Raw genomic sequence first — 21253 nt, 5'->3', positions numbered from 1 at the left:
CCCGCACACACCACATAAAGAGCAGAGCGGAGACGATGCTATGCCGGTCTTATGCATCCATGCAGGAGTGCGAGCAGAGGCCGTGCGAATTCGATGTAGAAGGGTCGCCTGAGATCTTCTCAGTCCCTTGGTCACACATGGCTTGTGGGACGCACTCCACAGGGTACTGAAGTGATCGAGCACCGTTTTCCTGCAGAGACTTTTTCCATCTTGAGGTACTTTTTTTGATGGAATCCTTGAGAGAGCTTTATGAGCGAGACTGTCTGCCACCTCATTACCGTTGACTCCTAAGTGAGAGGGCACCCACTGGAAATGTAGAGTAAAACCTCTGCTGTGCAGATTCTGCTCCAAGCGCAGAGAGCTTAGAGACAAGGCGTCAGTAGGGAATCCGCGCTCTAACCTCTGAAGGGCAGATTTTGAGTCAGGATGACAACAGGTTGAACCGGACAAGAACCTAACTTCCGTAAAGCTGCCTCACTAGCAACACTTTCAGCCGTTGTGGAGGATACGACAGCAGTACAGCGTACGGACCACTTACAGTCCAAAGAAGGAATGCAAAAAGCCGCCGCGCTAGCTTGTTTGACCTTGTCCACAGAACCATCCGTGAAAATTTGAAGATGACGGGCATACTCTGTTTCCAAGTATTCCAGTACAAGCGAACGCGTTGCTGCCAAAGGAGAGCTGCGCTTTGCGCTCACATGGGGAATTGTGACCTTACAGTCGAGGGTCGGAAAAGACCAGGAGGTTTCAACCGTTTCCTTTGCCTTCGGACATTAATGCCTAAAGAACTAAGAGTATTGCGTGCCAAGTAAGCCTTCGACTCATATCTCTTGCAGAGCCGCTGGAGAAGGGATCGCCCAGCTACCGTCTCTCCTAAGCGGTCAAAATGCATTAATAGTCTCTGAGAAGCGATAAGGCTAAGAGGTTTCGATAGGGACTCATGAAGTACTGCCTTATTCGCAGCCGCCTGGGGAACTCCAATGGCTCTTCTTAGGCCCTTTCTGTGGACAACTTCGAGACGCTCAAGTTGTGATGCCGAGGGGGAAATTAAAGGTAATTGATACATTATCCGGCTGACCACAAGCGCTTCATGAAGTTTGATCATTGAAGAAGGATGGTTTCCACATTGCTCACGTGCAGTTCTACGGATCACATTGAGACGAGAAGATATAGATGAAACAATCGCGTCTACAGCTTTTCGCCACTGTAGACGGGAGTCAATAATGACGCCCAGGAAACGCGCGTGGTTGAATTGACGGATGCAAGAGTGACCGAGGTCTATCTTCAACCGCGCTTGATGTCTTCCTACACCTGGAAACAGAATAAAGCCGGATTTGTCCACTGACAGAGACAACCCCACACCTTGAAGGTAAGCTTGTGCCGAAAGTATAGCCTGTCGAGCTATCAGGGCTAATCGCTTGTGTTGGTAGCCAGTAATCCAAATACAGATGTCGTCAGCATGAAGGGACATATGCACTTGCCTGCAACTCTTTTTCAACGAATCGGGTAGGCCAGCCATTACGGCGTTAAAGAGCGTGGGGGAAAGAACACTTCCTTGAGGCACACCTCGTGATAGAACCCTTTCGGCGCTTAACGTACTCCCTAACCGTACACGAACCGCGCGATCACTTATAAACTTGTAAATGAATCTTAACATATGGCCCTGTATGCCCATGCCTTGCAAACTGTTTAGAATTGAGCTCTGAAGCACGCTGTCGTAAGCTTTCGCAACATCAAGAAAAATGGCTAAGGTGGAAAGGCCGAAAGCTCTCTGGTGTTCAATGTGACTGATCAAGTCTAAGACGCTATCTTGGGCACTAAGACCTCGGCGGAATCCTGTCATACATGATGGCAGTGCCTTGCTTTCCTCAAGCCACCATGATAAGCGTTCATTTACCATCTTCTCCATCAACTTAGCTACACAGGAGGTCAATGACACAGGGCGATACGTGGCAAGGTCTGTCATGTCTTTGCCAGGCTTCAGTACTGGAACTACATGTGCCACCTTCCATGGCGGAGGAACATCGCCAGTCTCCCAAACTCGATCGATGAAGGTGAGGAGCTCCTTTCTGAGTTCCAAGGGCAGATTATTCAGCATTTGATTGGTGATGCCGTCGGGACCTGGTGAACACCGGCGCCGCAGGCCACTGAGCGCAGTCTGAAGCTCACGAAGCGTGAACGGGACGTCCATGATAGACCTGGAGGAAGCAGGTGGTGTATATATATATCTATTCCAGAATCAGCGCGTACGAGTGCGTCTGCAAATTCCTCTGCCAAGCACGCAATAGGTTTTTCCTTGCGTATTGCAAGAGCTTCAAAAGGCTTCGAAGGGCGAGATTCTCCAGCAAGGCTGCCAATAACTAGCCATATTCTCGTTATCGGTGAGAACACAGTCAAACTAGCACAGAATGAGGCCCATTGCGACCTGTGCAGCTTGTTCGTGTGCCGTCCAATAGCAGTATTCAGCCTATTGAAGGTTGTCTTCAGTTGCCTGTCGTCCTTCTTCCGCACGAGTTGGCGCTCCGGCCTTCTTCTCGCTGCGCAAAGGTTCCTGAGTTTTAAATCCGGGGCCGAAAAATGATCAGGTAACTTGACCGCCGTAGTTGCTGCTATCTTACTAGAGATCATTTTGTCAACAACATCACCAGAAACACGTTCTAGGTGCTTTCTGTACTTGTCCCAGTTGACCACGTTGCTAATTTTAGGACCATGCATACGAAAGTCGGCAGCAAACACAAAAATCGGATAGTGATCACTTCCCATGCGGTCAGGCACTGTTGACCAACTCACGCGGACGTCAGGTGAATGCAGTGTCAGGTCTATAGCTGTCGCTGAGGCTGGAGGCCGGAAAAAAGTGGGGCTTCCGTCATTGGCAACACACAGGTCCAAACTGTCAATAACCTCTACAAGTTTGCGTCCACGGGAATCCGTGTTCCTGTCACCCCAAACTGCATGATGGGCATTGAAATCACCGCAGATGATTCTAGGTGCTTGGCAGCGGTCGCAGAGCTGCTGTAGAAACAAATCTAATGCTACCTTCTTCCGCGGAGACACGTACACATATGCAATAGGAAGGGTTCGAGAGCCGAGCTGTATTCTCACAGCCGCTACCTCAATGTCATCCGTGCAAAGATCAGCAACGCTTAGAGAAACATGTGGAATTTCTCTTCTTATGTAAAGCGCGGCACTTCCTGCAGGAAATGACTTTATGCTGCAGTTTTTATGGGCGATATATCCAGTCAAACATCTCCCGCTTGGCAGGCCAGCTTCTGACAGGGCCAATACTGGAACACAAGTCTCTTTCAAGAATAGTTTGAGTTCAGCTAACCGACTTAAAATCCCAGCGCAGTTCCACTGCAATATAAACGGCACTTTTCGGTGCATATGCGATCCACGAGGTTTAGCCCCATCCATTTTAGTTTGCAAGGAAGTTTGCTGCGAAGGTAGAAATTAGGGACTGAAAAGAAAGCACCAGCTGTAGGAAGTTCTTCAGGTTACCAGGCGCCATCGCTGGAACATGTGAACGCAGGGCCCCAAACAAAACATGAAGAAGGTCAGACATACCTTGATTTTTGAGCTCCTTATTTTGCGCAACGCACTCACAACATCGACAAAAGATGCCGACGGGGACACACTCTTAGCCGCAGTAGCTGGTTTTTTTTTGTCACTTGTGCATATGAGGGTGCCCCTTGTCGTGGTGTCTGGCTGTGATCCGGCCGCTCAGGAACATGGACACTTTTTGCTGGAGTTCGAACAGTCGACTCGCGCGCACTGGGCCTTGGCGTCTTGCTGGACTCAGGTCTCTTAGGAACATTGTTGGGCAAAGCAACGACATCAGACTCCAATACTGGGAACTCGTCTAATCCTGGGACAGGCGTCTCAGTCGGTGGGGTTTTTGGACCAGCAATAAAGGACATCCGACGGTGCAGAGCACTCACACGGAAGGGGCAGCCTCCGAAACTCGCTGGATGATCGTCACCGCAATTGGCGCAAGCAAAATCTGCCCTGCAGGTTTTAAAGTCGTGGTCGCCTCCGCACCGCTTAAAGCGTCGATCCTTTGTGCAAACTTTGGCCACGTGCCCAAACCGTTGGCATCTAAAACACCGTGGAGGAGCTTCAGTGAAATCTGCAACTGCGTGTTTTGTGAATCCCAGATCAATTTTTTCGGGGCGCTCTGAGTTGGGAGCGAATGTCAACACGTTAGTGTTGGTAGGTTTCGCAGCCCATTCTTTTCCTGGAGACTCCACACGACGCACAAGTCGTTTCATGTGCAGCACACCTTGTGGTTTCAGATAATCAAGTAGGTCACGTTCTGAATACCACTTTGGTACACCCTTAATAACACAGGTGTTCTTCATGTAGGAATGGGGCAACCGCACGTTAACTTTGATGCCAAAAATCTGAGAGCTCTGCAGGAGCTTGTGAACCTGCTCTTCCGTCGAGACATCCAGCTGAAGAGCCCCGTGCATGGTGAACCGACTTCGAATCGGAGCTGATCCCAGCAGTGATTGAATGGCCGCGAAAAGTAAAATGGGATTCTTCTCTCTTAAATCAACCCCCTTTTCTGTGGGCTCAACCACTACCGGGATCCCTACCGTTCGTTGCTTGCGATGACTCTCCAACTTGAAGCCCTCGTTGTCCATGTCAGCCAATCGGCCACTGACTCGTCACCGTCCACGATCGTTGACTCAGCCCCACTAAGCGATGAGGTCTCGCAGGACGGGTCGTCGAGTCCATGTTCTGGTCGCTCTACAGCCTGGGAAGTCATGGCCGCCTCTTCCGAGCCAGCCTCCTTTGAATGGCGTGGTCCCTTTAGGCTTGCCGGCGCCGGAGCAGCCGTACTCTTCCCGTAGGGACAGTACCTCCTTGAAGATGCTGCCGTCCTCGAATATTCAAATTAAACTAGGTAAATTAGAAAAAAATAGCTAAATAAACAGAGCTGAGGCGACAGGCGATCGAACAACGTCTTCCTACGAGATCATCTCCCTCAGCCGTCGACGTGGACCCAAGAACATCGTCCTCTCTCCCTGGCTTTACACGTGACGAGGACGTGTCCCCGTGTGCGGTGGTGCGTGTTTGTGCGTGCTAATACAAGATAGGCCACTCCCACCCTGGCGGAGACGTCCTCAACCTGGGGAATCTGGGGACCAAGAACTGTATAAAACTGGACAGCTAGTGAAGTGAAAATGGTGCTCCTCTTCTGTGCTCCCATGTAATGCCCAGTCGTGTTCCCTTTTGGGTGCTCCCACTGTGTGCTCCATTTAGGGATCATGCTCCATTTTAAGGCTCCTTAAGCCTCCTTTTAAGGTCCTCTCTTCGGAGAGAAGTTCCTTTTGACCTCTATGTAAATAATGTAAATAAACTCTAAAGTCTTCTTCCTCCCATCATCCAACCCTAGTGGTTAGGGCGCTCGACTACTGATCCGGAGTTCCCGGTTTCGAACCCGACCGCGGCGGCTGCGTTTTTATGGAGGAAAAACGCTAAGGCGCCCGTGTGCTGTGCGATGTCAGTGCACGTTAAAGATCCCCAGGTGGTCGAAAATATTCCGGAGCCCTCCACTACGGCACCTCTCTCTTCCTTTCTTCTTTCACTCCCTCCTTTACTCTTCCCTTACGGCGCGGTTCAGGTGTCCAACGATATATGAGACAGATACTGCGCCATTTCCTTTCCCCCCAAAACCAATTATTATATTATTATAAAATACTGAATTGTATACTGCAGAAGCTTCACTTACAAAATGAAAATATTTCTAAACAAATAATATCGAGCCGGAAATTCCAAAATTGATCTCTTTTTTGGTATTTTTCTCAAAGCCGAGCGCACTTTCGAGGTGGCCGCGAGGTGGCGGAGCTTTATTTGTAACCGCTGTCGTCTGCTACCGTTTTCGCTCGCGCAACGGCTCCGGTTTTGATCATGTTCGGGAACGCTTCTGGCATTTGACCGTTTGGACCACCTTGAGGAAGAAATAGACGAGCGATTGGATAAAATCAACTTGTATTTCGATGATATGCCCGAAACAGATGAAGAAATGGACCTTTTGTACAGTGATTTAGAAGATAACGTCGAAAGACTGATGCAGATTTACAATGATAGCTACAATGGCGTCGACGAACTTCCTGAGCTAGACATTCGGGACTTTTTCGATGGCGACAACGACGACGTCAAACCAGTGCCTGGCGGTCCAGGCACTGAGGAGACGACTGCAGAAAATGACGACTGGACCAGAGACAACGCCGGCGCAGTGCCTGGCCGCTCACACACCACGGTGAGGCTCTCTGACGGGCTAGCCTGGTACGTGATCATTTAGAAATGCTGTGTGCTCAACTGGCACTCACAGGTCAAGACTGAGAAGACGACTCCAGATGACAGTGGGACCGGCGAAGTGAAGAACGAGGCCTAGTGAAAGATGGCGCACGACTCTACTGATTGATTATTAATAATAAACCTTAAATGAAACTGCGATGTGCAAGGACCCAATTCTTGTAGGGGGACTGCTTCATACCGCCGTGCCCTTGCAAGCATTTATTGCAGTATGGCAAAAGTGCAAGCCGGTTCAGGTGCGATGATCGTTGTGGGCATGCACATTGGGACGGTGCCAGGATCTTCATACAGTGGGTGGCAAGTTAAATTTTTTGTAAGTGTGAGGTCTCTGTCGTGTTGCTGCCTAGGAAAAAAGTAAATCAATTGAAAAAAATTCAGCGGTGATAGCGTTACGTATTGACCGACGAGGGCCTATTAAAGATGCCTATGGAAGGTATTTTTTTGCCGCGAAAAGCGGCAAATATATATATATATATATATATATATATATATATATATATATATATATATATATATATATATATATATATATATATATATATATATATATATATCTGTCAGCCATGACACCAAGAAACAACTTTATGAAGCGCACTGTTCAATAATAATTGGTCCGATGTGCTGTTAATTACAGTGTACAGAACGCAGTGGTCGGCAAAAAGTTTAATGTTAACATTAATGTCTTGGACAATATTAATATATAACACCAACAAAAGCGGCCCTAACACAGACACCTGGGGTACTCCCGAATCCACCATTACTAATGAAAAGAAACATATTGTTTTGTGCTATACGCTGGCACACTGCAATTCATTGTGCTAACAGATTATTTCGGAAAACTTTACGTAATTTATGAAGAAGCTTTGAACATGAAACTTTGTCAAATGCATTCGAGCAATAATTGCGTCAATCTGTGTACCTTTATTAATTGATATTGCAAAATCATGGATTGTTTCAATCAGCTGAGTACACGTCGAAAATCTTTTTGTAAAACCGCGTTGATATTTGTTAAAAAAATATTTTTATCAAGAAATTCCAGCATTTGATTATGTATAATGTGCTCAAGTAATTTGCAGGTTGTTGATGTCAGCGATATTGGGCGATAGTTGTTAATGGCGTCTCTCTTTCTACTATTATGTAACGGCTTAATCCAGGCCGTAACCAAATCATTTGGCAGTACACCGTCGCGTAATAATTTAGTAAGTAAAACATGCAAATACTTGAAAACACACTCTGCATATCTCTGAAGAGATGTATTTGGGATGTTGTCGGACCCCGGGGTCTTCCTTACGTTCAGTTTTAGTAGCACGTTGAAAATACCTTGCTCTGAAATTGTGAGGTCCTTCATAAATAGCAGAGACATAAGACATTCGGGGGAGGGGGCATTTTGTAGACCTAAAGTGCGGTGAGGCGAAAGCCTTCAGCGCGGTGTTGCTGCTTGTGTAGTTGACGCGTGGTGAAGATGTTCATTAAAGACTACAAATAGCGTTCAGGCGGCAACCTTCCAGATCGGCGTTCAGGAGGTGTCTGGCAAGATTGCCTGGGAAGCGCTCCTCTCGAACGATGGTGGCGCCACCCAATGACGTCACACGCTCATCAGCCACACGGCTTTATCATTTTCTTTGCGATGCCATCAGACTTATCTCGAATGATCGGGGCTGCGCGCAACTGCTTCCGCATTGTTTCAGACTGCTGTAGTTGCTTTGGTGCAGTATATTATTCTTACACCGTGCTTTGGTGCCTTATCTCGATGACGTCATCAGTTTATTGACAGCTATAGTGTGACACTTTTCTGCAAACACCCCCGCTGGCAAGTCATGAGCCTTCGCCTTAAAAGAGGGTAGGGCACTATCATCTTCAGGAAAAACAGATTTCAAATGACCATTAAAAGCATTGGATAATATTTCCGAATCAGTTACCTGTTTCTATTTCGAAGGTATCGAAGTCTAAGCATTTAGGTAAAATAGCCGTCCAGAATTATTCTGGTGATGCCGCAATAAAGTTGAGTAGGAACTTTCCTTAATAGCGTTTTTTTTCTATGGCTACTTGATTCTTAATTTTAGAGGACAAATCTGAAATCATGGATGCATTGGAGAAAGCCTTTCCCCTTTTAAGCCTTTCTAGCCGCCTCTGTAACTTTAATGTCTCCCTGCAATTCCACAGGATCTTAATTTTCGGTTTCTTGACAATGTTTGGCACAAAACGGATACAACTGTTCACAATTTTTTTTAGAACGGTGGCAGAGGATACGCATGTGATCAGTATTATTGGCGAAGTCATCAAAATGAAAAGAAAGGACATCTATGGCTGACACGTTATCTGCTTTAAAAAAAAAGGAAATATAGAATTCTTGAGGATTTCTTTTGTAGCGCCACAGGATACACTAAGCCGCATGGGACGGTGGTGAGAAATTCCGGGAACTACTACACAGTGTACTTAATTCAGAAGCAATACTGCCACTAACAAAAAAATGATCTTGGACCGATTTGGAGGTACCCTGAATCCTTGTATGCTCTTCAACTACTCGTGAAGGTCAAAATCGAAGACGATGGCCAGGGGCCGCCTGTGATTTTTTTGCTTGCACGTAGTCTACGCATTTACCCAAACGCTGAGTGTCAATTCCCTACCATGCCTGCAAGAAATTTGGTTCATAAAATCAGGCACACGATTACGTTGTCACACGCCTCACTAGGGACAGAAATAAACCAAGAGATCATCCTTTTATTTGGAGCAGTATACAACTTTTTCTTTATTATCACATCGTACAGAGCAAGGCGGAGCGAGCGATAAATCAGACCAAGGTGGTTAAGCTGCTGCTTTATTTTCATGGTAAGACTGCAGTGGCTGTCCTTGCCCAGCACACTGCGGCACCGCTTTCTTATACTGCACTTACATCGGAAAGAGAAGATGCGGCTTTACTGAGCTACTCACAGTGCGAGTGACGAAATTCTACACCAACGCCGCCAACAGGCCTTGATTTGATAGTGGAATTCCGCAGAAGTATTTTTTGAGCTGCAGCCAGCTCTTTGAAACCTCACTGAGCCGACACCTGTGTGATGACCCCCATAATGCGCAGGTCCACACGGGACGGAGAGGCAAAGAGACACCGTATGGCTCAGTTTAAACAAACAGGTATATTCAATAATTACACATGGTTAAGGTTATACATCAGAGGCTGGGGCGTCCGAGCTTACGTGTCGACGACTTCATGGGGGCGATGGAGTGGCTCCGGAGTTGGGCTCGAGCGGTTGGTGGCAGAAGCTGCACGCCGTCGGGCTTCGGCACTGAAGGCTCTCTTGGCGAACGATGTCGTCCTCAGCGTGTATGCAGTAGAATTTCAATAGTCGTCCGTTTCTTCGAGGATGGTTCACAAACCCTTCCTCTAGTGTCGTTCGGCTTGGAAGATGAACAGGAGGCGAGCTTGTAGATGATGACAGCAGAGCATAATTTTACAACATACATATACAGAGAGTTAAACTGGAAAAAGCAGAACTGAATTTACAAAAGAACAAACTTTGCACTACTTTACTCATCGACCGGGCAGGTTAGTGCCTAAGTAGCATCACATTACATGCTAAGCATGGAGCCCCAGCTCAGACTGGACTGCATCCGTTTACATGTGCTTTTAAGCACTTGATTAACAAAGGACTAAGGGCGGTCATTTCCAGTGGCCCGCCCAAAGCATCAATTCTCCAATCCAAAATAACATGCGAGATGGGGACCACCCCTTTGGGTTGGGCTTAGCCTCGAACCCAGAGTCTGTTAACAATACAAACTAAATAAACAACAAAAACGCCACCACTCTCTCTCAAGTGAGAGTATACACAGGCTCTCTCTTCGGAGCTAATTCACTAGCGCCTGTCTTTCCACATTCTTGGCGAGTACTGCCTGTCCGCCATGACAGGTGTCCGTCGCGGCCCTTCTGGGAAGCTGTGGGTGCCTTCCCGGCGATAGCCCACGACAAAGGGGGGGGGGGAGGGAAAGAATGTCGTCTTCGCGGTATCGCATAGCGTCGGCTGTGGTACGGCGCGCTCTGGCCCGCTGACAGCTCCCTTGTCCTGGAATGTAACCGGAAATTGGGGAGGATAAAGCCTGTTTCCCCGGGGCGGCGGCGGGTCCGGTTTTTCTGGTCGTCACTCAAAGAGCATGGCTGGGTAATTGATGATGCCGCTGTCACGGGTCTCCGTCTACGCCGCGCCGTCGAACGTGGATCCTCGTAGCACACACGGAATGTCACACCTGACTTGGTTCCGTGAAACAAGGCTTATAGAACTTGGGAATTCAACAGCCTGACTAGGTATAATTTCTACGTGTTTTGCTCTACACTCTGATAATCTGACAGACTCGCGGCTGATAATGAAAATGTTTACTGGTGTACCACGGTTCCCGTTATATCGGTGGCCACCTGCACAGCCAGGCCAGTGCCCCCTTGTTCTCGCACTATACAGGATGTTTCACCTAACACTACACAATTTTTAACAATAGGTTTTTTGAGTTAGAAGAACGCTTTTCTCGGCATAGCACTGTCAGTGGTGTAGTACATGGCGTTGACGGAGAAGGCGTGCAGCTCCCCGCGTTTCGTGTTCGCCTCGTGTATCTCCAGACTGCAGAAACTACGTCTTCCCCGCGAACCTTCGCCCTAAGAACTAGCCCTTTCAAACGGGGATTCATAACGGCTACACAGGCAAAAAACGTTAGCCCCGAGTATGGTTCGGGCCATCACCCTCGCCCTCAGACAGTGCATCTTGCCTTCCCTCACCCTCACCCCATCATATCTTCCCTCCCTCGCCCCCACCTCATCATGACTTCCCTCCCTTACACTCACCTCTCCACGTCTTTCCTCCCTCACCCTCGTCCTCACGAATTTTCATGCGCCCATCCTCCCTCGCTCTCACCTCACCGAGTGAAATCCTCATGACGCTCAGGGTGCCCTCATGAGGGCTTGCCCATGTGAGGATGCCCACCTCTGATGACGTGCCAACACGGGCGCCCGCAAAATTAGCTGCACGATGAGCAGTCTGCGCAGCATCGATCAGGCTTAGGGCAGGAAATCTGAAGAGAGCGCGTGTCATCTTAGGCATGCACTGGGGAGACCCCAAGAGATCGGGCCGCAGCCACCTGTCAGCGTCGAGACAGGCAGCTGCTTTCTCTCTTTCCCTATGGCTCCAGCGGCAGGATCAGCCGATGCGCGCCCCTTCTAGCAGTTACATTTCCCCACATCTGATAATTGATGTAGTATGTCTTTGTGGGATGCCATTCTGTCGAAGGACGAATCCCAACATAAAACGTAACAAGGGTTTATTCGATTGCCGATGGCAGTGGACGAGCATGCCGACGCTACGCTTGTCTCGGAAGGTAGACTAGCGATCTTCCCAGCCGGGCAGCCTGTTTTTGTAGCCACTGTCAGTGACGCATGCCTCGGGTGACGCAGCGGTGGCGCTGTGCTTTATCGGTAACGCGGTCCAGCGTGTGGCCGTGCTACGCTAGCCCGGATGATAACAAGGAGGGGGCTGCACGGAAATGTGCGCAGAGTGTGTCGCCACACCTTGATGGCCAGTTACAATTTTCTGATTCCAACCAAGCTCTTAAAGGGCCACAGAAAGGGGTGTTTGAGGTTAGCTTCAAAATGCTTGCACTATGTAGAGTACAGGCCACCGAGCGTCCATGCCGCGTACGAGACCCCAGAAGCGAGCGAACGGGAAATTTACAATACATTTTTAAAAATACCCGCTTTCGCACCTCGCGGTGACGCGCGGTACCGGGGTTTTGCGCGAAAACCTGGTAGACGACGTCAGGTCTTGCAATTGACGTCAGCAGCCGGGGGTAATCATTGGTTCACAGCGCCAAATTCTTTCAGACGTCACGCGCTACCGCGGCCGCGGCCACTCCGCGTGCTCCGCAGCCGGCGGAGGTAGGGGAGGGGCCGAGTGAGTGGGTTCGGCGGAGTATCGCCGCCGTTTTGGCGTGCGAGAGGAGAGGGAAAGACGCGGAAGTTCAAATTTTGTATGCATATAACTCAGCTTCCACAAAACGCATTAAAATAACCCTTGCTGGGGGATAATTATGAACCGTCGTCTTTTAACATCCCAGACATATGGCAGCTTTATTGAGACCCCCTTTCTGGGTCCTTTTAAGTGCTAGAATTTTACAGTCATTGCCAGATTTTAGTTAATTACCATAGCAATTAACTTATCTCACACATTTTACAATGTCCGTTAATGTCGTCGCATTCTAAGAAGCCTGTTTTTGAAAGTTACTTGAAGTATTCCCACGAATACCCTTTCAGCCAGAAAGACCTCCTGTCCAAAGCAACAGTCTTACAAGATGTGGCAAAGGTGTTCATTGCATTGCTCGCATTATTGCAACGATTTTGACCTCATCTTCATGTGATATACGAAGAGATGATCGCCCTAATCAATATGATTCTTGGCGCATTTGTGCGAGATCGTGGCCTCACAGGACACGAGCCGGAATGTCTTGCTTGCTGTGGGGTACGTGTTCTGCTACAAAGGGTTGATTGAGACAAGTGAAGACACTGAAACCGTCACTGCCGATTGGACGAGCGAAGGAAAGAAATTATTCCGACTTGGTGCGCGGTGCTTCCATGTCAAGGTTGCTGGTTGCTTCCTTTCGGAACTGCACTGTGCTAGGTCATGGCAAGTAGCTCCACCCGTATGTTGTTCTACTGAACATTTCAGTTGTATATTGAGAGACTCAGCGCGACGAGTGCCTGGAGTGACCGGCTGCGCCCCCATCAAGTGTCACCCCTGTTGGAGAATTTGCACTTCTTTCAACTGAATCACTGCACCGTATATTTTGAAGCCCTGTGGGAGTGACGGGCCTTCTAAGTTCCCTTTGGTATACACTGTTCGTCAAAGCTGCCCCTTTTTACCGCCCACAGCAAGGCTGACATATAAAGGGACTTTGGTGAAAATCGTCGCTTGCTCCGTGATCGTGGCAATCTGTCCCTAGGAAGTGTAAATGATTTGAGCGCCACTCGGTCTCTAGTCGCGAGGGGTATGGTTAAAGGGCACCTCCAGTTCCACTGAAGCTAGATTCGATTACGGCTGTCTAGAGTTCATATATAGGCGTTATAAAGCGCGGTTGGCCGCGGAAGCCGAAAGAGCGGCCAAGACCTGTTAGCAACTCAGGTAATTCCAAAAAGGTTTATGGTTTAGAGGGTTTAACGCCCCAAAGTGACTCAGGCTATGAGGGACGCCGTAGTGATCGGCTCCGAAAATTTCGACCACCTGGGGTTTTTTAACGTGCACTGACATCGCACAGTACACGGGCCTCTAGAATGTCGCCTCCATCGAAATTCGACCGCCATGGCCGGGATCGAACCCGCGTCTTTGGGGCCAGCAGCCGAGCGCCATAACCAGTCAGCCACCGCAGCGGCTAATTCCAAAAAGAGAGTTAAAACTAAAATACATTGAACAAAAAAAGAAAGATTTTCCACAATGCTGGACACCTCATTGCTGAGGGAATGAAAGCAAACAAATTTGAAGACATTGAAAATCATCTAGGCACACTAAATAAAGGACAAGCAGTGATTTTGGCTCGTTTTAAGAAGCTTGCTGATTTAAAGGACTATATAGACGCCAAATTTTTGCTTGCGCGTTTTATTCTTTCAAACGATGCTTTAGACATTCGTATACATGGAGCACCCTGTGGTATTTATGCACGAGCGCAAAATAATTTATATTTAAATTTATTTTTCGGTTTCGGTTTCATCGAGCGAACGACGGCTGTGACGTAAAGTTGATGTTTCGGTCACGTGATCCACTAGAAAAACTGTGATATATAATCGCTGGCAGGTAATTTTTTATCATTCCATGTCTTGAAAGAGTCTGGATTAGATGTCGTAGTGAATTAAAACTACATATTGGCGATTATATTGCAGTTTTTCAGGTCTATCACGTGACCAAAACATAAACTTGACGTCACAGTCGTCGTTCGGTCGATGAAACCGAAACAGCATGAGAGAAGAAATTCAATCATAAACTCTTTAGCGGTTTTAGGCAAGTACCACGCGATAATTTATGTATTCTAATGTCTAAAGCATCGTTTGACAAGAAAACGCGTAATAAAATTTGGTGTATATAGTCCTTTAAAAAAGCTAGCCTGGCTCGAGAAAGATGAAGTTATGAGGCTTTGGTAGGAATATTTAATGCACACAGTTGAGGTTCTTTTCTTCCTCGCTTGCTGTTGCGTAGCGAGGTCAGGCCGTCTCGTTGTCGCTACGGCCCGGAATTCTGATTGGCAGTTGAGCGAAGGAGGATGACGATTTTCGTCTTTGGACGAACAAACAAAACTTTATACAGGTGAGATTAGAGTAACATGGATGATACAGTTTAGACAGAACAGGACAAAGGGAGATCAACAACAGAGTGGAGCCGCCAGAGCTCTCCCTGTCCAAAGCTCCTGGCGAGAACCCCTAGCTTCCCGCCAACATCGTCTCTTAACCCCTCAGCTCATCGCTGATTGGGTCGTAGAAGTCGCCAATAGCTGGGCATTTAGGCGGTCCCACCGTGCTTCCAGCGAGACCCACGTGACCCACAAAAGCAAGCACAAAACAAGAAAAGCAAGCGCAGTCGTACACAGCACCTTCCGGACTGCGCTGACAATTCGAGGCAGGCACATCAGCACACGCACACGCACAGAACTGTCATTTGTCCCCTTTTTCTGGAAACGGCGTCGGCCAGCAGAGACATAACGAATGGCCAATAGATGGGTCGTCCCGTCGCCAGCGTTGCCTGCAAGTTCGGGGCCGTGTGCGTAATCGAGGTGCTCATCTCTCTTCGCCGCTCGTGCTCCCGGCTTCCCGCGCGTCGCCCAGAAGCGGCGCCGCTCGCTCCCACGGTGAATACGCGGGGTCGGCACCGCCGCCCGCGCAAAGAACAGAAAGGGAGCGTTTCCCGGAACGCGCTGCGGGGGAAAGGGTCGTTTATGGGACGACACATGCCGCCGCGCTATCACCCAGTAACGAGTACCAGGCCAGCACCTTGGCGCGGGCACTTGTCGGCGTCTCCGTGTCGGCAAACAGCTCGCCGGCCGGCGGGAACACCTGTCTCTTGAGCTCAGCGGCTCTACAACTTCCCCCTCAAGAGGATATCTGGGCTATTAGCACAGACTAGCCGAAAACATGACAAATGAGACACTGAGTTCATGCAAAAAAAAAAAAACGCACCACACAAATACGCAGGGGTACGGGCGTCTTTCACATTGTCCGTCCTCCTTCTCGCCCGTTTCAGTCCCGCAGTCTTGAGTAGGAGTCGGGCAGTTTTCACGGCACCAGCGCGGACACAAAACACAAAAGGAGCACATACACACTGGCTTGCGGGAACGTTCACGTTCGCCGGGGGGCTCAGGCTCGATCTGCTCCCTCCCATGTTACGTTGGGGAGGCGAGACAACGCGTCCGCATTCGCATTGTTGGCCCCTTTCCGGTGGGTGATCGCTACGTTGTAGCGCTGCAGTGCGAGAGCCCACCTCGTCAGCTTTGCCCCATGCGGCGTGCACGCGGTCAAATAAGACAGAGGGTTATGGTCGGAGACGACATTTATTTCCGCCCCAAATACCCAGTAGTCAAATTTTTTCAGCGCCCAGATAACGGCGAAAGCCTCGCGCTCGATTGTCGACCACCTTGACTGTGTCGGAGTAAAGCGGTGGCTGGCGAAGGCAATCGGCCTCTCCCGACCACCATCGTCCATTTGTGCCAGACAGGCGCCAGCTGCGATCTCAGACGCATCTGTGAACAGCCAATAAGGCTTGCTAAGATCCGGAGTGCTCAGCATAGTTGCACGACAGAGTGACATTTTCATTTGCTCGAACGCCCGTTGGGCTTCGTCTGACCAAGGGATTGGGTTTGGTACTCCACGCTTCGTGAGAGCTGTCAGCGGTGAGGCGACTTCCGCGTAACCTTTCACGTACTCACGGTAGTATCCGCAAAGCCCAAGAAAGCTACGGAGCTCCTTTCTTGTCGTTGGCGCGTGTATGTCCCGTATAGCGGCGAGTTTGTCAGGGTCTGGTCCGTGCGTGCCTCCTCCCACCACGTGCCCCAAATACCTTATGCGCGCCTGGCCAATCTGACACTTTTGACTACTTACTTTCAGCTTAGCTTCACGTAAAAGACTCATGATTGACTCCAAATGCTCGAGATGCTCTGACCATGACTGCGAAAAGATCGCGACATCGTCAAGGTACGCCGTGGCATACCCTTGGTGCTTGGACAGAAGTACGTTCATCATTCTTTGGAACGTTGCTGCAGCATTTTTTAGTCCGAAAGGCATGACGCGCCAGGCGTACTGGCCGTCATGCGTCACGAAGGCCGTTAAGTGCTGGCTCTCTTGTTCTACCGGAACCTGCCAATAACCGCGTCGTAAATCTACCACAGTGATAAATTTCGACTGGCCTACTTTCATGATGAGTTCCTGGGCGTGCATCATAGGAAAAGCGTCTGTTTTCGTCCCAGCGTTGAGGGCTCTGTAATCAACACATAGACGGACCGAGCCATCCTTTTTACCCACGCATACCACGGGATGCGCGCAGTCGCTTTCGACTGGGTATATCAGCCCTAGCTCTAATAGCTCCTCCACTTGGCGGCTGACCTCCTTCCTGAGAAGTTCGGGCACTCGATACGGGAAGGCTCGTTTGGGTCTGTAACCGTCCTCGAGCACGATCCGATGGGTTCCCACTTCCGCGATCCCGGGGGTTTCGCTAAACACCTCTGGGTACCTCGCGAAGAGCTCCGCTATTTCGGAACGTTGTTCTTCTTTGAGATGGGCCATTTTTGTTGCTTCAATGGGAGTTTGTCCTTGAATTCCGGCTTCCGCGCAAGGCGCGTACTCTACGTTTCCAAACTCCTCATCTTCATCGAACACTACGCCTACGTGACTGACTCGCGCGTAAAATGGCCGGAGCCGGTTGGCATGTACAACAGACGTCTTTCGCGCCCCAGTATCGATGCGGCAAGAATTTTGTCTCTCTCGTCCTACCACTGGGAACGGCCCCAGCCATTTCGGTGAGAGCTTGCCGCCACGATCTGTGTCGAACAAAAGCACCTGGTCGCCGACATTGAAGCTCTTAACACGTGTAGCCCTGTTGTATGCCTGAGCGTAGCTACCTTGGCGAGCGGTAGCCGTTAGTCCTGCTACCTCAGCCGCTATCTCCATCTGTTCGCGAAGCTGCTGAAGGTATTTCGCGGGCGCCTCTCTGAGTGTACTTGGGACCCGTATCTCACCCGTCCACGTGCGCTGCAGGATCGCGAGCGGTCCGGTCGGATTCCTGCCGTAAAGCAAACGAAACGGGGCCACGCCTGTTGTGTCGTGGGGGACCTCCCTGTATGCCCACAGCACGAATGGGATTAGTTTGTCCCAGTTTTTGGCGTCCTTTCCCATAACATGAAATATCATGTTCTTGAGTACGCGGTTCCACCTCTCGACGGTCCCGTTGCTCTCTGGATGTTCCGGCGTAGAAAAGCGGGGCGAACATCCCAGCCTAGCGAGGAACGCCTGTGTGAGCTGCGAGGTAAAGTTTGTTCCCTGATCGCTACATATGACCTCGGGTACACCTGTGCGACTAAACACTGTCAGCAACGCGTCGCACGTCGCTCTTGCTGTTAGTGAACGCAAGCAAATCACTTCAGGCCATCGCGTACATAGGTCCACCAGGCAAAGTGCATACTTGTGCCCTCGCGCGGAAGGCACGTCAATCGGCCCTATTATATCCACGTTAACCACCTGGAACGGGTGTTCCGGCCTAGTGAGGGGAGTGATAGGCACCCTATCTCGGATCGACCTGTCTGATCGGATTTGGCACCCGTGACATGTTCTACAGTGCTGCTTCACTTCCTGTTCGAGGCCAGGCCAATAAAAGCTGTATTTTATCCTTGCCCTTGTTTTCCTGGGCCCGAGATGGCCTCCCCACAGGGACTCATGCGCCAGCAGCAGTACCTCCTGACGTCTTTCGCAGGGCAACACCAACTGCTTAACCCTGGCACCAGCGATCGTGTCCCAGTGGTACAGCAGTCCCTCCGACATGAACATGCCCCCCTTTCCGGATTTCGCGTCAGACCAAGCCTTTCGGAGACTTTCGTCGCTCACCTGCGCTGCACGAAATTTCTCCCGCTGGCTGAGAGTCTCCGGTGCGTCCGTCACTTCCTCATCCCGCAATTCGGCCGGCGGGGCTTCCGCACTTGTTTCAAGTATAATCGCCTCAGATACCGTTTCGCTTCCTGTACCAAACTCGCTACCGGGCTGGCCAATTGTCGCATCGGATTTAGGGGTCTCAGCAAAGACTACCACTGCTTCACCCTGGCTGCCTTGTGATAACAGCTCCCAGTCTTCTTTAGACAGAAGACAGTCCACTCCTTCGGCGAGCTTATTGGTCAGTGCACAAATAATCCGCACCTTTTGCGGCTCTAACAGTAACGCGGACGACCTCAGACCGATGGGGAGACTTACTAATTTTGCTTCGATTGTGTTTCCGAAGGCTGCCACTAACCTAATGTTGCCCGTTGTTTCACGATACGCGTTCGGCACGAGGTCCTCCCTCACAACGGTGACCTCGCTGCCGGTATCCAGTATGGCCACGGTGGGTACGCCAGCGCAGTCCAGCTGCACTTGTTGCAGCCTGGACTTCCGTATTTCCTCTCGCTGAGGCACCTTGATTTCTGCGACCAAAACGTTCACCGAGTGACTCGCCGGGGCGTCCCTGACAGTCCCTGGGTCTGCTATTGTCACCGCGTTTGCCCGGGCGTCTCTACGGTTATCGTCTTTCTTTTGAATAACTCGCGGGCAGTCTTTAGCGAGATGACCTGCAGCTCGACATACGTAGCATGTGGGCTGCCGTTTCCCGTCGTGTGCGGCCCGTGATGGGGCCAGCGTCGCGCTGCGTGGGCCAGCCTGTTCTTTGCTTGCTGGCTGTGCGCTCGCCTGTCTCACTCCGCGGTTCTTTCCTTTCGCCTGCTCGAAAGTTTGCATCGCCCGCGCAACCTCATCTGGCCTAAGCCATTTCTCGCCCTCGCGTAAGCGAATGTGCTCAAGGCCTTCCGCACTAAGGCTCGCCTTCATTCGGTCAGCTACTATGAGCGAAACCACTTCCTCCTTGGAGCTCGCTTGTCTTGAACGGAGGTAATACTCGAAATAGGTTTTTACCCGTGATGCGAACTGTGCCCATGTTTCATCCTTCCGTTTAGACGCTCCTTCGAACCTCTCTAAATACTCGGGCGGGCTTAGCTGAAGCTCACTCAAGACCGCCGCCTTCACCGCCTCGTAATCACGGCACGCTTCGTCTCCCAGTCCACGCAACAAGTACCTCACCCGCTCCGTTAGAGTCGGAATAATCAAGTGCACCCTACTGGAATCGGGGACGTTGTAAGTCGCAAACATCCGTTCGACTTCATCAAACCACATAGGTACATCTGAGTCGGCTGGCAGCCTTAGTCCCTTAAGGACTTTAGCACACTGAGTGGTCGGGTCCAGGCCTGTCTGCCGCTGCCCGCTCCAATCCGAGACAGGTGGGGACTGCCTGGCACCCCCAAACTCCAGTTCAGCCCTCCTCATCGCTATGCGCTCCTCTGCCTCCAGTTTGAGTCTTTGCAGCTCAAAATCTAGCTCTAGGCGCCGCAAAGCATAAGAATCCGGTTCTATATCAGCAGCTACCCCGGGGAGCTCACTGCCTGTCTCGACTTGAGCTGTCCCTCCCGGGGGCGCTCTGCTTTCCCCTAGGTTAGATGTTTCATCTGTGGATGTTTTCGGTGTCATGCCGCTCTCCTCTGTCTCACTGTCCGCCGTGCTCGCCATCATGCCCCGCGTCCTAACCATACACCCCTTTAAATTCGAGCCGAGAGTCCCCTAGCGAATCGTAAGAAATCCCGCTCACCAGTGTTGCGTCGACGCTCGCTCCCGTCGGTGCGCTCTGCTGCTCCCTGCCGTGAAGCCACTCCCTGCAGGCCGCTTGGGACGACTGTACCCCGAAGGTCCCTGGGTCCCAGTGCCTCTGAAGCTCCGCTGTCACGCAGTTCCGCTGTCGCTGACGGTCCGTCGAGTGCTGTCTTCCGGTGTTCAGGACCCGACACCTCTGGGTCTTCGCTCGAGCCGGATGCGATGGCTGCCAATCCTGTCCGACTGCGCCAGTTGAGGTTCTTTTCTTCCTCGCTTGCTGTTGCGTAGCGAGGTCAGGCCGTCTCGTTGTCGCTACGGCCCGGAATTCTGATTGGCAGTTGAGCGAAGGAGGATGACGATTTTCGTCTTTGGACGAACAAACAAAACTTTATACAGGTGAGATTAGAGTAACATGGATGATACAGTTTAGACAGAACAGGACAAAGGGAGATCAACAACAGAGTGGAGCCGCCAGAGCTCTCCCTGTCCAAAGCTCCTGGCGAGAACCCCTAGCTTCCCGCCAACATCGTCTCTTAACCCCTCAGCTCATCGCTGATTGGGTCGTAGAAGTCGCCAATAGCTGGGCATTTAGGCGGTCCCACCGTGCTTCCAGCGAGACCCACGTGACCCACAAAAGCAAGCACAAAACAAGAAAAGCAAGCGCAGTCGTACACAGCACCTTCCGGACTGCGCTGACAATTCGAGGCAGGCACATCAGCACACGCACACGCACAGAACTGTCATTTGTCCCCTTTTTCTGGAAACGGCGTCGGCCAGCAGAGACATAACGAATGGCCAATAGATGGGTCGTCCCGTCGCCAGCGTTGCCTGCAAGTTCGGGGCCGTGTGCGTAATCGAGGTGCTCATCTCTCTTCGCCGCTCGTGCTCCCGGCTTCCCGCGCGTCGCCCAGAAGCGGCGCCGCTCGCTCCCACGGTGAATACGCGGGGTCGGCACCGCCGCCCGCGCAAAGAACAGAAAGGGAGCGTTTCCCGGAACGCGCTGCGGGGGAAAGGGTCGTTTATGGGACGACACATGCCGCCGCGCTA

General features: G+C 50.6%; 1 protein-coding gene across 1 annotated transcript; it reads right to left on the bottom strand.

The window, feature by feature from the left end:
- Positions 1-14506: 14506 nt before the first annotated feature.
- Positions 14507-20348, bottom strand: LOC144128089 (uncharacterized). Its single transcript, XM_077661163.1, has one exon. The coding sequence runs from the start codon at positions 20144-20146 to the stop codon at positions 15689-15691; it is 4458 nt and encodes a 1485-aa protein (XP_077517289.1). The 5' UTR covers positions 20147-20348; the 3' UTR covers positions 14507-15688.
- Between the last annotated feature and the right edge of the window lie 905 nt (positions 20349-21253).

Source organism: Amblyomma americanum, chromosome 4 (genome assembly GCF_052857255.1).
Source record: "Amblyomma americanum isolate KBUSLIRL-KWMA chromosome 4, ASM5285725v1, whole genome shotgun sequence".
Taxonomy (NCBI): Eukaryota; Metazoa; Arthropoda; class Arachnida; order Ixodida; family Ixodidae; genus Amblyomma; species Amblyomma americanum.
This window is presented reverse-complemented; position numbering and strand designations above follow the sequence as displayed.

Bases quoted from the DNA above. Each gene is read 5' to 3' on its own strand.
- LOC144128089 (XM_077661163.1), bottom strand. From the start codon at position 20,146: ATGGTTAGGACGCGGGGCATGATGGCGAGCACGGCGGACAGTGAGACA.